Source organism: Gastrolobium bilobum, unplaced genomic scaffold (genome assembly GCF_033153095.1).
Source record: "Gastrolobium bilobum isolate Gb01-03AN ecotype WA unplaced genomic scaffold, APGP_CSIRO_Gbil_v1 utg3981, whole genome shotgun sequence".
Lineage (NCBI taxonomy): Eukaryota > Viridiplantae > Streptophyta > Magnoliopsida > Fabales > Fabaceae > Gastrolobium > Gastrolobium bilobum.
Genome location: NW_026898638.1, coordinates 100,099 through 115,852, shown reverse-complemented (window position 1 = coordinate 115,852; position 15,754 = coordinate 100,099). Strand labels below are relative to the sequence as shown.

General features: G+C 30.4%; 1 protein-coding gene across 1 annotated transcript; it reads right to left on the bottom strand.

Annotated features, from left to right (window-relative positions):
* Window positions 1-7,794: 7,794 nt before the first annotated feature.
* LOC133317940 (solute carrier family 40 member 2-like) lies at window positions 7,795-12,413 on the bottom strand. The gene is made up of 8 exons (XM_061519846.1): window positions 12,301-12,413; window positions 11,729-11,879; window positions 11,147-11,343; window positions 9,973-10,452; window positions 9,254-9,425; window positions 8,912-9,049; window positions 8,646-8,756; window positions 7,795-8,018 (listed from the first exon to the last, which is right to left on the bottom strand). Exons 1-8 carry the CDS (start codon window positions 12,411-12,413, stop codon window positions 7,875-7,877), a joined length of 1,506 nt encoding a protein of 501 aa, XP_061375830.1. The 3' UTR covers window positions 7,795-7,874.
* Window positions 12,414-15,754: the final 3,341 nt, after the last annotated feature.

Genomic DNA, 15,754 nt, shown 5'->3' with positions numbered 1-15,754 from the left:
GCTGGTTGTAGCCTAAGTTACGGATATTTTTTGAATATCACGGTGTACTGAACTCTCAGTTCACCTAATTTTCAAAATTAATAAAATTGTATACCATTTCAATTAATAGTTTTTTTTTATATTTTTAATTGTGTCTTGAAAATTTTCAAATTTAAGGAAGGGTGTATGTACCAGGTGGTACTGAAAAAGTATCCGTAAGTTACAGTTTCCTCTAAGTCTAGTGTAATCTGATGCCCAGTATCTTACACTAATTCGGTTCTTAATTAGTACAATAACTACTTTATCCGTGTTGATCATTTATCTAAATTTGTATGATTGTATCCAATAAAAAAAATTCGGATGTGTCAACTGTGTTTCCTTAATTCAAAGAATTATTAGAAAAATATTTTAACCTTCCTCTTATAGCCTATTCAATGATAATCATCAGGGTGCAGGTACGACATAAATTTAATTTGAATATGATTAAATATTACGAGTTGACACGACAAAACATGAATATATAACTCACAAATTGAAATTTATGAGTTCTTAATAGTGATATACCAACTTTGTATGAGGGTTGAATGACACACTATGAAAATTATAAAATACAATTGCAATTATGGTATTTGTCGGTCAAAATGGTAATTAACCAAAACTTATGTGTGAATTCGTGTTTGTATGTTGACATATGATACAAGATTTTTTCTGTCATATTTTATTAATACGAACATGACACAAATTTAAATTTGTATCAACCCAAATACATATTTTTATATCATGTTTGTGTCGTAACGGTGGTATGTAAAATTACAATCATATCTTTCTTTCTTTTTTTCGATAGAGGGAAAAAAGACAAAAAATTAACTAAGCATAGACATATTTGGGCCAAACATTGCCCATTAAATCACTAATAAATCTATCTTGACATCCATTGAGAGTATTCCTGAAAACTATTGTTTCCCAACTATGATTGTGAGCTCGAGAAGCTAACCAGTCAACAACGCTATTTCCTTTTCTGTAGGTGTGAGATAGCTTGATATCCCAATTTCTACTAAGAACCGAAGAATCAGATAAGCAAGAGGGTGATTCAAACAGTTGTTTTTTAGTAGGAAATTCAAAGCAATTTTAGAGTCACTCTCTAGATGAATTCTTCTAAAGCCTTGATCCCAAGCTAAACTTAGACCAACTAGAATACCCCATAATTCAGCCTTGACTGAATTACCAATATCAAGGTTCTTTGAAAAACCCAATACCCATCTTCCTTCTTCATGTCTGAAGACACCTCCACAACCAATGGAGTTTCCTCCTCTTTTGCTAGAGCTATTCATATTCAGTTTGATCCAATCATATCGTTGATTGACCATATTTTATTTTTTTGGTAGCCGTTGATTGACCATATTAATTTAGATTGTATTGTGTTATATCTTAATTTAGCATATTCTTAATTTTTCCAATTTTAATTTATTGTTGTTGTCCATATATCATATATGTTTACTATAATATTAATCAATTATAAGCATTGAAATAACATTTAAAAGAATTAAAGGAAACATGGAAGTAACACCAAACCATAATTATATATCAAGAAATGAAACATAAAGCCTACACGGGAAATAGACGGAAACACAGATATCACCATCACTGAATTGCACTGTGTTCCAATTTGTTTTTGTTTTTGTTTTTGTTTTTTGGTACAAACCAATTTGTTTTTTTTCCTATCCTTGTTTGGTACGTAATTGTGCAATCCTAAGTACTTTGAAGAAGTGTATGATTCCAAGATTTGAAGCAATTATTTCTTATATATACATCATGTGCACATGGATAAAATAAATAAAATTTAGTCTGTGCACGACACCATACCTAGGAAATGAAATTCCATTTCATAAGGTGCACTACGTATCACAAATTGGTAGTTTAATAATTTTAAAATTTAAAATTTATTTTGTTACTGATGTAAAATATTTTATTTTCATAAAATTGTCAATAATTTTGATGTTCGGGAAACATAGGGATGACAAATTGAATCTATGTTTAACCAGTTACTTTTGACTCTGGTTGGATTACATAATTCAATTCATCAATATGCGCTTCTCATTTCTCAACCCTTCTTTTCTTTTCTTTTCCATTTTCTTTGTCACTTTTGGAGGACGCTTACTGTTTTTGAAATTTTACTTTGAACATGGAATCCAAATTATTAAACCCATTTAAATGTTTTTTTTTGTTTTTACATAACAACCCATTAATTTATATATAGTGCAACTATGAAACCAAGCATTTCCACATTGTATATATCGAAATATAAGAAGTAAAAAGCACACACATCGTTTGCCTTTACTTGTTGATCCATGCCTTCCTTAATTTCTTAGATAGGAGAGACACAAGCTACTCATAGACCCTCAACCCCACAACATAGGAGTTGAATATACTAGAATAAGATCAAAATTATTAAAAGGGAACAGAAGGAAATTTTTGCAGAGTCGTGACATTTGAAGTTTTTTCACTAGTAAGAAGCATCTTTATATGTTTTTTTTTTTTTGAAAAAAAAAACTTTATATTCCTTTTGGTTTTTATGTGTTCCACTTCTCAAATATAATAGGAATTAAAAATACATAATCATTAGCTTATAACTAAAATAAAAAGATCTCAACTTAATGTTTATTTGAATAATCCAAATTTAATTTTTGATTATTATAAAGATTTAGATGTATTGCAATAATTATAGTATTTTAAATCATAATTATTTGAATAGTCCTCTGTTGCCACAAATTGTGAAAGCTTTGAATGAAAATAATTATAGTATTTTAAATCATAATTATTTGTTAATTTAACTATTTTTTTAATCATGAATTATAGATGAATATGTTGGTAATGATGATGATTGACAATGGTAGTGATAGTAATGTGGAGACTTGCTTTTCCAAGGGAACATCTGACATTATTGATGTGAAAAACGGGCTTGATATGATATCTGCTTGTTTATAAATAAAGTTATTGAATTGATTTATATAAAGGTTTTATAAAAGTTATGTTGTAGAAAAAATGATTGTGTAATGTTATAGATATTCGTTCTGCGTGCTTTAGTTTTTTTTTTTTTTGCTTTAAAAAGTGCGGGCCCCACAAAATATTATGTGTGTAAGAAATTTTTGTGTGTCATATGACATGATAGATGCAAACCTCTTTATATAGTGCTGTTTGTTTTGTAAATATACATAGTTCTAACTTTATGATTAGCTGTTTTCTATTATATTATTTTGATACTTTGATTTATGTTTAGGTTTTAATTTATACTTTTTAATTTTTTATTAATTATTAAAATAAAATTCTAATTAATTTTTTAACCCATTTTTAAAAAGTGGGTCAACCTCTTCAATTCCATTTTTTTGGGGAACAACAAGTACTTAAAAGCTCATTAATATCTTCAACAGTTCCTACCCCTTTTCTCTTCAATTCCATTTTTATCGAAGTAAAAATGGATGAATCAACCCAATTTATTAATTTGTTAAATTTAATATATAAATACTATTACTCAAATTATATAGCTTTTTCTAGAATGTAAATTATTCACATGGACTCCATATTCAACATATTCCTTATACTTTTTGTATTTTTAGTAGTAATGTTACATATATAAGTATTTTTCCCACAAACCTTACTGAAATCTAATCCTCACAATTTAATTTTTTTTAATCTATTTTGTCTCTCTCCTTGTTCTGTGTCTATTGTCCGTGTCGAAAAATTTTGTGCAAGTAACTTTTCGAATTTTATTTTATTTTATTTCCGTGATACCTCAATATTTTTTTTTTTTAAAGATACTTTAACCTTTTATTAGTGTATTGTTGTTGTCTTAAGTCATAACCATGTTCGTTATGCTATACCAATTAATTATAGTCCCAGATGCAACACTTAACCATATTTATACATCATAAACGGAAGAAACCTTCACCGAACACACAAAGCACAGATACTACCACCATTGAATTTCTCACTTTTTAATTTATATATTTTGATGGGAAAAAGCGAAAGCTAAGATCAAGGAAAGAAGATCAGAATATCATAACCAGAGATATACGCACCATTATTTAAGCCAAAGATAAGGTTTCATCTGTATGCAATCTTTTCCCTACGATTGCCTACTGTTTTTATTTTTATTTTTATTTTTTTATCATATCCTTTCTAGTTTTTTTTTTTTTTTTCAGTTCATCGCTCAGTGACTAGTCCGATTCTATGCGAGTTTTGGAATTAAGGCTTTAAACTCTTCTCAAAGATAATATTTGAAAGAATCGAACACATATCTCACCTCTACTTACTTAGTTCTCTAGCTAGTTCCAACTAAGCCACCATCGGTTGATTCTAGTTTATCATCTTCTAAATGTAATTTGAGTTTTATCATAAATGGGGTGTTTATGTTATTCCTAGAGGTTTTTAGTAACTCCAAACATTATAATAATACATTTTCTTTTTTTATACCTATGACTTCGTGCAAATTATTCAAATCTTTCATTACTAGGTCAATCCTAGTGGCTTTATTTACATTATTTTTAATCATATATTAACCATAAGTTCTTATTTACCAATTGCATTTTTTTGTTAATATAAGAAAATAAGTTATATCAACAAGCGTTTAGAATGAATTAAATATAAAGTTAAATTTAAATAAGATATTGAAAACAATTATTGTTGTAAAATATTTTTTTTATAACTGTATACTTTTTAAGTTAATCTTCAATTAGATTATAAAATGATTATATATATATATATATATATATATATAGGGTTCGCTTTTTCAGCAGGTACTGCATATAAGTTATCTGCAGTAAGCCAATACGACGTCGTTTAGGGACAGAAATCATGGTGTTTTTGTAATTTTAATTTATTTCAGGGTTATAATAGTCTTTATATTTATAATTTTTTAAGATTTCAATACCAAAACGACGTCGTTTTGGGAATAAATACAAATAACTTATCTGCATTAACTGTAGAAACATTTTTCCCATATATATATATATATATATTGAACTTCAAATTGTTAATTGATTAATGGATAAGGGATTTCTCCGGTCAATGGAGATAAGTGATCTCCGGTGAGTCCAAAACAACATCGTTTTGAGGGAAAAATCAAGTTGTTTTTGTAATTTTAATATATTGTAGGGTTATATTAGTCTTTATCATTATAATTTTTTAATCTTATAACTCAAAAACGACATCATTTTGAGCTCATTGGAGATAACTTTATCTCCGGTGACTGGAGAAATACTTTTCCTTTAATTAATTAATAATTATTATTTTAGAAAATTTCAATACCAGGTAGATAATTTTTTACATGATAGTTTAAATTTTTATTTTATTATTTATAAAATGGATTTAATACTTGTCTTGCCTCACGTGATAAAATTATCATATGCAATCTCAACAAGATGTCATTTTGAGATTCAAAAATAAAATATAACTTACTTGAAAAAATTCATATTACAAAAGAGAAATTAAATATTCAAAATATCTTTTTTTTCTTTCTAAAACAATATCATTTTGAGTTATAAAAAATAATTTCATCTCATGTAATAGGTGAGATATTTTTCTCAAATATAATATAAAAACATTTTTCTTAAGGATAAGAAACAAGATAGGTCATAAATACATGATTTTATTTTGATCCTCCAACAGCACAAATGATTTTATGTTGTCTGCATTTGTAGCTGTCCAAATATTTCAATGCTAGCTTTTGACAAAATGAAACAAGAGAGCATATTCTAGGGAAGACATTGCACATGTTTGGTTGGATCACTAACCTCAACGAGATGTTTGGTTGGATCACTAACCTCAACGAGGGAGGAGTCAGTTGCGGCCAAACTACGAATTAGGTATAAATGGACCCACTCAGATGCGAAGCACTAGTCTTCACGTGGATAAACAGCACTAGTTATAAACCCATCCAATATTACCTAGGGATGGAAAATATACAATAGTAGTACGAAAAACTCGGTGCATCATTTACTCAATTTAAAAAATATAATATATTTTTTTATTATTTTATCCTTCTTTGTATGGTTATTTTTCCCAAAACTATCGTCATTTTCTACTTTTAGTAAAAGAGTACATACTACAATAGCACCAAAGATATGCTCCTAGAATGTGGTTCTAACTCACTATTCATATGGGTATTTATTTTTTAGTATATATTATCCCATATTTGGTTGTCAACGGATGTTAATTAATCTGGGTTTGGAGCAAATCTTCAATACTCCATGGACATCCTATTAATATTACAATTATGTATTTTTTAAAATATATAATATATAATTTTATTTTGAACGTCATACCAAATACTCAATGCGACGGTAGTATTGAAGATTTATTCTTAGTTTTGAGCTGGATAAAAATATAAGAGTGAGAAAGTTTTTTCTTTCGGAACTCTTTGAATAAGATTTCAATTGAATCTACCGTATGCTTTTTTTAAATCGATTTTGATGGACATGAATCTCTTTCTTCTTTTATTTTATGCATCGTATGAACAAGCTCTTGAACGATAATAATATTATCCTGAATATACTGCTTTGGGATGAAACTCATCTGGTTAGGCAAAATTTTTAATATGGTCCGGGACCATGGTCTTTCCATTCAAAAATTGACATCTGTATTAATATTTTTTATTTTTTATCTTTTCTCTCTCTTCTCTCTTCAACTTTTTCTTTCTTTCTCTCACATCAGTCCCACCTAATTTTTTGAAGTCCCGGACCACAATAACTCCACTCGTGCTTAGGAAATACAAGATCACCCAAGTAGGGTTTAATCCTGTTGACAATCACTATACTAAGACCGTTGTATAGGACGTTGCAGAGTGTAATAGATCTAAGTTGCTTCATTGTTTGAGATCTATCCACTTTAACACACTGTGTACCTAAAACTCTAATCCGAGACAATTGGTTAAATTAAAATAATATCCCATTGATACACTAAAATCACACTCTTGCTAATCAGAATACAACAAGTGAAAGCCTTTCATTATAGCACATCATACGTAAATATTTGTGTGCAATTTATAGGTGGTGGAGTGAGTCGCATCAATTCCATCCGTTACATAATATGCGTAGGACACATGTCACTTGGGCCTTTTTGTTGATGTAGTGCGTTTGGTATGTTTTTTAAATCCCTTGTGTATTTTAAATCACCTAATTTGTGAATTTAGATAGATGGATATAAATATATAATCATTGTGCAAGGTTTATCACCTATGTTCTGGGTGGAAATTTGTTGTTATATGTGGCAATTGACGAACTAATGATATTTTTAAATTTTGATTCTTTTATTCAAAAATACAGATGAAATTATAGATAAAAACTACTCTTTTGTCAAGTAGTGGGAGCATAACTAAGCATTTGACAACACTAATATTATCAATGTAGTTTGGTTAAATAAATTTTGTCAGAATAATTAGATTACATAAACTAATAAGTGAAATGATAATCACATGAATATAAGCAATAAGCGCAAAATGTACTGTGGAATAAAACTGAATTGCTTTAAAGAGGGTTTCAAATACACATTGGGTGCTGATAAAGCTTTCAACTACTGACTACAAGTTACAAACTATACTACAAGAAAAAAAATTCAAATTGCAATGGATTAAATCTCTTTCATAACTTTTTTTTCAGATAGTGCTAAGGGCTAATGGTTAGGTGCTTGGAACTATTTTCCATTGGGGGCGTTTGGAACTTAGATGTGAGAGATTTTGATAGATATTGATAATAAATATGTTTTTAGACCTATGGCTATATTTTAAGTTTATAGATGAATCGGTTGTTATTTGCAAACCCATCACTATTGTGTAGACAATTTCTCCAAATGGTATGAAAAGTCAATGTAGAACTTTTGCACAACAGATTGACCTTCAAAACTTAAGGTTCTCTTACAAAATATTTACTCCACACTAGTCTGTCAAAGTGAAAGAGGTGCTTTCTAACATGGTATACATGGATGCAGTAGAGGATTGCTGCTAATGTGACCGCTACAAATGATAATAAATTCAACTTCCAAAAGTCCTGAAACAGACATTCAGATAACAGGAAACAGGATCAGCATAACTGTGATTTTTGTGAATCATTAGATTCAATGCAATAGCCAAGTTTTGGCAGTAGATGAAGATAATAAACTATAAAGGTGTTATAAAGAAATAAATTGTAGACCAATGTTAGTACTTAGTAGTGTTGTGGATAATTTTTACACTGTTGTTGAATGAGATATAGTTTGTTTTTTGCAGGTGAGAACTGTAAAATGTGCTACAACATTGAATGAATTTTTAATCAAAAACTTTACGATGTAATTAAAAGGAAACAATGAAGTGTATCAATAAGTGATGCTACTTTGCCAATACGCAGTGATCAGGGGAGCCCAAAATAAAGGAGACTACCATCTAGTATGACAAATACACCAAGTGAATCTGACACCATATCTTAACCAAAAACCTTAAAACACTAAGTTTATTGGTCCTTTCACTTATATATTATTCTATGCTTAGCTCATTCTTTCCTAATACGAGACTTTATCACTTACACTTAAATTTACTAAACCCCCCATTCTCCAACTCATTCACCAAGAAAAAGAGATACAGAAATATAAAATATCACATGTTTGAGTTGGACATGATTTGTTATAGTTTTAAAACTCACCCGTGGATCAGAAATTATGATTCCCATAACATAGGCTGATAAATCCATCAAAGACTGAAGTGAATTCTGAACACCTCCAACAATCAAACGATCAGATTCAGGAACAAGATCCTATTTAAGAAAAATAAATTAAAAACAAAAATCAGGCCAAGATGATTATGAAGAAAGAAAACTCCTGTGATTCATCATAGACATTAAGAGCTAGATTTCCCATTTGTTATAGGAAACAATTTAAATAATTTCAGACAACAAGGGTCATTTCTTACCTGCATTTGATGAAGTACAGATAAATCAAACATCCACAATCCAAGCCGAGATATAGCTACACTTCCCATCAGAATATATGATGATAGAAGGCCATTTTGGATCCAAATTGCAGCTACACATGGTATGAGGCAAGTCCACTGCATGCAAAACATACATAACATTAAGAATTACCCATTAAGATGAATAGGGATAACCCATTAAGAAGAACAACCTGTAAGCTAAGTATTATCAGTAACAAGTCTTCTGAATACTTGTTCACAAAGAAAGAAATTGAATATTTGACTATCATTCGGAACATGTCATTTATACATAACATTTCAAAGCCATTAGTATGTTTATACCTGAGACCAGATAGACCAAAGTCCAGCTCTAATAGTTGATATATGAGACTGTAGCACTGGATATAAAACTGTTGCACCTATTCCAATTACAGCACTGATTCCTCTTGCTATTCCAATAATATATGCAGGTATTCCTTCCCATTCTAAGGTGGCTGTCATCAAAGTTCCAAAGCTGAGACAAGCAATTGGAATTTCATCAGGCCCAACTAGCAGCAAATAAATACAAGACATGTTTAGAACAAAATTTTCTGAATAACTTTGTCCAATGACTAGAGTATAATGGACAGACGTTGCTAAAAAAGGGCAAATTCCAGTGCAAAAAGCTCCCCGACTTGTAAGGATAGGGATAAGAGTCGATTGTATGCAGTCTTAACTTGCACTTGCAAGGAAACTGTTTCCCACATTTGAACCCGTGACCTTCCGGTCACAAGGAGCAACCTTACCGCTGTTTCAAGGCTCACCCCCACAAACATTGCTAATTCAGATTTTTTTTTTTTTTTTGTTATAAATAAAACAATGATTTAACAAAACTTGGATGCACAACTGCAACAAATTCCCAGGTTTCTGAATCTGAATTTGTTTTAAAAGAAAGGATCAGATGGTCTTAGATCGTTGTGTAACTAGCACAATTCTTTGTGATCTATCTCATAGAATAGTACTGAACAAGCTTCTAAAGAGGTAAAAATGAAAATTTCAAGAAAAATCTTTGATGGATATACCTGAGTACAGTGAAAAATAGCAAAGCCAGAGCTATTCCAGGAAGGACAACTTCTTGCTGTAAATAAACTCTCCATGCAGCAATATAAGGGATATCTGAAATCCATTGAGATAAACTTTTTCTGCTTTTTCTATCTGCCAATTCTGAGTTACCACCAGTACCAGAAAGCAAGCTTTCTCCCTCCAAAGTTGGATTGTTCCTTTTCAAATCACTTTGTGAAAGTCTTGCCATTCTCCTTTGGTTACTTTGGCCCAAAGCTGGAATCCCATTTAACACAGATGTAAAAAGCCAATACTCCACCCAAACAGAAGCAGTAGTCCATAGTGCTAAAGTTATAGCAGATGCTTTTAGTGATACAAAACTTATTATGAACCCAGTTATAACAGGAGCAAGAAGCTTGCAGGTTAGATCAATGCGTCTTGTAACTGAATTCATCTTTGTCAGCAATTCTGGGGGTTGACCTTCGGATATAACTAACAACCTGAACAATGGAAACTGTCAGAGAATAATATAAATCATTAAAAAGGCCCTCACCTAACACCTTAAGGTTTTGGGTTGAAGTGGTTCTTTAGATGGTATCAGAGCTTCGGTGACCATAAGGTCATGGGTTCGATCCTCACCGCCCCCATTTATGGAATTAAATAAAAAGCACAAAAAGGTAAACCAAAAATTAGGCCTGTGCAATATCCACACTTCAAGTCCAAAGGGCTCTTATGTGAGGGGGTGTGTTAGAGAATAATATAAATCATTAAAAAGGCCCTCACCTAACACCTTAAGGTTTTGGGTTGAAGTGGTTCTTTACAGAAACTACAATAAAAGCATATTTTTCACACAATATTTCTTCTATAATTTCATTTTACATATTCAGTTTCCTCTAAGAAGTGATGCTATGAAATATCAGCAAAGTCACTACATTCTGATGAGAGAACAATTAGAAGTATCAATCTTGTTGTGAAATACCATTTTTCCTCCATAGTCCACAATTAAACAATTAGAAAACAAAGCAAAACTTGTAAACAGAAACAATTAGTATTTATCCGACTTGTAAACCTTGGGAGATAGTAAAGACAACATGATTGTGAGACTAAATTCTCAGCATCAATACTTGATTCAAGCAATAGATTATTCACTATCAAATATAAATCTTTTTCTCATTAAAGCCTCAAGAATATTACCATTCTCTTTCAATCAAGATGGTACCGGCAAGAGTTGAAAGTACACCAATGCCACCACATACATTGATTATAAACACCAGCAATATGAAAGCTGAGAAATTTGTAAACTTCAAAGATGAGTAGACAAGTAAGGCAACTACAGTGGCCCCAGCAATAACAAAAGAGAGATTTTGTGTCACCAACCACAATTGCAAAACCTGCCAACAAAACATGAAGACATAGTTACTTCTTTAAAGGCACCTTCATAATCAAAGAATTAGGAAGCAAATTGAAATAACTCAGACACTTGTGTCAGATGTAACTATATACACAAAGGAAATTTCTGATTTCATTCTCTATATATGAGGAACTTTTTATTTTAGTTAAGATATCTCAAATATTTATACTTAACAGTACACAAGTGAAAGATAATTGAAGATATTTCTGTATTCTCCTATAATCTTTTACATAATTTACCTTGTGATGTTCCCATGTAATAGTTAACTTGGTAACTAATAAAGGTTAGCATAACTTAACAGGTGATAAAGTTGAAGTGTTGGTCTTTGCATAAAACAAAGCAGAGGTAACAGTTTTGGGCTCAACCTTCACATAAGACAACTTATCAACCCATTTTCCAATTAAGGGACCAAACACTGCAGTGGAGGCTGATTCAACTGCACCATATATTGCTGCATAGAGCAACGAGTCCGGCCAAATATCGATCATATATAAACCAACAGAAAATTCCCACATTCTGCAAACAGAGACCCTCAATGAATTCAACTACAATAAAACAAACCAAAGCAGAAAAATAGTGATCATAACCACCTTTTGTTACATCTCAACATGGTAATACTAATAGATATTTTTATTTGATACATTTGGATGGATCATAATAACACATATTATAGATATTTCATATCCCACTCATAAATTTCTGATTTCGTTGGACATGCAATCATTTGAATTCAACCCTTTTGGTAATAATGTATAACCCATTATCCTATTCAAAGCAGATATAATGTAACACGAAATTAAACTAAAAAAAGATATAATTTTCTTCATAAAATGAGATTTTTGAAAAAATAAAATAAAATTGTGACAATTAAATCACGGAAACACAGGAACCAATTGTGATATAACAATATAACGAGGGTGAGAAAAGGAAGAAGAACCTGGCACCCCATCTAGCTAAGAAGTGACCAATATATAAATAATTGATTAGAGAAGATGGGTTTTCTTGTTGTTGAACGAACAGAGGCTCCCTCAATATGATGTTTTCTTCCATATCAGATTCTTCCCTTCACTCCTTTTGACCATTAGTATCACAATGGTTACTCTTAACCAAGCAACATGCAATTTCTTTAATTCATGTGTCAATATGATATGATGAGTTCATTGATACAAATAAATAAATAAATAAATAATAATCGGTGAGGGAAACATATGTATTAATCAAAGATATAAAATAATAGTTTCGTTGAATTGCAGCTAGAATCTCAGTTAGAGTATTATATATGAGCTAAGAACGAGTCTGCGTTGAGCAGTGTAGCCACGTAAATGACACATGGAGGGGGTAGTGTAACATCTGACTACACCTACCTAACAACAAATGCACGAAATATCTGACCATGGATCTTTCCTTATAGATCAGGGCAATTTTTTCATATATATATATATATATATATATATATATATATATATTGAATATAAAAGTTGAATTTTGTCATCAATTGAAGATTCGAATATGCTTGCAGAAAACAACTAGTGGGGATGCTATTATTTTCTTGAGTATTTTTTTTTTTAAAGAACTACTCGTCATATAGATTTGGAAGTTTTATTTATTCAATTATTGAATAATAGCTATACATATTATATTAATTATTTGTGCCAATTCTTATAAAAATCATAATAATAATAATAATAAAATTATTAAATTATAAGTTGAGAATTAACCATCTTATCTGTAAGTTCTACGACAAGACCCATTTTTCAAAAAACATGTGAAATTTATTATGCAGGTGGAGGATAATGTTAAATAATTCTGAATTTAAATTTAACAGTGGATTTTTCAATCTCCTCTCTTTATCGTAACTGTTAACTTAACTGAAAGAATATATATTTTATTACAATTATAAAACATAATCCTTATGTTTGAATTATTATATAAAGATTTGTTTAAATGAAGGTATTTATGATCATAAGATGAAACAATTAACCGTATCTATTGCTTGAATTTCATGAATTTTTAACAAGTCAAATTACTCTAAAATTGAAATAATTACTTAGAAGGCTATAACTTCATTGAGTATAAATATAAATGATACAGGCTATCAAAAAAAAAAAAAAAATATAAATGATACAGTGCTTATCTTGTTTGTTATTATTTTATAATAATTACAAGCCGAAATGTCTCATGCATGCCATCATCTCTTTTGTATACTTTCATGTCCCGTCCCATCATTCCACCAGCAGACATGGCACCAGTTGTGTACTGCAAGCATATTATTAATTAAGTGAAGTTTATATTATTCTTAATTATTAATTTTTTTAATTTATATTAAACTCATGTAAGGATATTTGATTTATATAAGTTTATTCAACAATAAATTTTTTAAAAATACACTATACAAATATTGAAAATATAATTTTTAATTAACAAATTAATACATACTTTATTTATTTATTTTTTGATATATCAATCTTAATTAATTAATTATTTATTTATTTATTTATTCCTAAACTTCAATTCTTTAAGTAAACTATAGGACAAACCCAAAATCGGGCTTAGTTGGGGCAAAATATTATTAATCAGGTTTCTCCTTTAGCGAGAAATTGCTCATTGTGGCTCATTTTGTTTTCTTCCCTTCTAGTGCTATTGCTATTTCTATATTTGCTTTATGTGTAGTATGTAACCTTAGCTGAAAAATTAGCAACAAACTAATGTAGTAAGGGATAATAAGCAACTGGTTGGGGGTTCGAATCCCAACTCTTGTGAATGGAAAATATTCTGTAACCAGCTCTTTACCGCTTTGTGCGCTGAGCCGGGGTGAGTAATTAGTCTCATGGCTATCGACTGTGTGAATACCCGGATGTAATCCAAAAAAATGTAATAAAGGATAACGTGTCATGACTTGTGAGTTGATTCGCAACATGATACATCAAAATACGGATTGTGTTGACCCCTGAGATAAAATGAATTATGTGTAAGTTTGGATAAATGACACGAATTAATATCATGTTGTGTTGACGCATGTCTAAGTTTAATTTTTTTTTTTTTGTGGGTACACATATTTATTATGGAGTCATACACTCTGCATGTTAAGTGAATGGAGCCATGTCGGGCAACCACTAAGGTAATTGGGTAGGGCAATTCGGTCGGTCCAGAACAAATCTTAATTTTATTATTTCGGTCTCTACCTTACCCATATTTCTTGTTTTTTGAATATATTATTGATTCGAAGAATAATTGGAAGATTTTAGTGGTGATCTTAAAAGAAATAGAACAACTTAACCAGTGCCGTAGAATCATGGACTATAAGATAGGTGTGCAGTGCTCACAGCTACGCAGTAAATGCCTCCACAATTTACAGAGGAAAATAGTATGTCAATCGAACACAAACAATAGTGATAGGAAAAATGCAGAGAAAGACAAAAATAACAGTGCAGGCAACCCCACACAATAAAATTCATACTTCATAGTGAGCCAAGGCCAACAACTGGTAGGTGCTTGTAGTTGTAGTGAGCATGGAGAGTGGAGATTTAGTTGTGAGATACTTGATTTGCTACCAAATATTGCACCCAGTCAAAAATGTGTGGACATTATAAGGGTGACAATTTTAATGATAAAACTGCTAAAATTAAATAAATAAAAAATAATAATTTAATTATTAGCCATTCATTTATCAATAAATGATTATAACTTTTCACGTAACACAAAACACGATCACATTAAAAAAAAAAACATGAGGTAGGATGCCAATAATTGGTTTTTGAACTAACGAAGCCATTTAATCCATATAACCAACCCCGTATAGTTGGAAATGACTTGTATTTGAAGCAATTTATCATAAATTTAAAATCATACTTATAACAAATAAAAAGAATTACTTTACTTCAACTCATAAAATATAACTTCTACGATTTTTAAATAGCATCATTTGTCTTTGAAATCAAAATTAATTTTTATTCTACGTCCACACACCAAGCACTTCTTAAAAATTGATGAGAGCTATATATTCTTCAACTTCAACACATTATCCCTTTTTGTGATCCATTAAATAACAATTCAGGATCGTTTAAAAAATTTAATCATACCACTGAAATTGCACACCAATTGTGGTTATCAATAGCCCCGTACATTGAAAGTAAAAATCATAACTAGCTCAATTGGCAATTCACCTGTCCAAGAATTTGCTTTGATCAAAGATCCAAACCTTGGCCAAAGCAAATCCTTGGAATTCTTTGAAAATCAAAGAGAAACTACTTTCCCTTCAAAGGAAGATTAGTCTCACCCTTCCTCCAACGACAGTGATTTAATGCACCCTCTATTTCATTGAGGAGGTTGAACAAAGTGACTAGAGGAGGTTGTATGGTGATACCTCTAGGTTATCTAAAAAAAAAAAAATC

Excerpts from the sequence above, each read along its gene's own strand:
- LOC133317940 (XM_061519846.1), bottom strand. The coding sequence starts at position 12,413 with ATGGAAGAAAACATCATATTGAGGGAGCCTCTGTTCGTTCAACAACAA. Across the intron at positions 10,453-11,146 it reads ATCTTGATTGAAAGAGAATG|GTTGTTAGTTATATCCGAAG; the intron begins GTAATATTCTTG and ends TCCATTGTTCAG. Across the intron at positions 8,757-8,911 it reads CTGTACTTCATCAAATGCAG|GATCTTGTTCCTGAATCTGA; the intron begins GTAAGAAATGAC and ends TTTCTTAAATAG.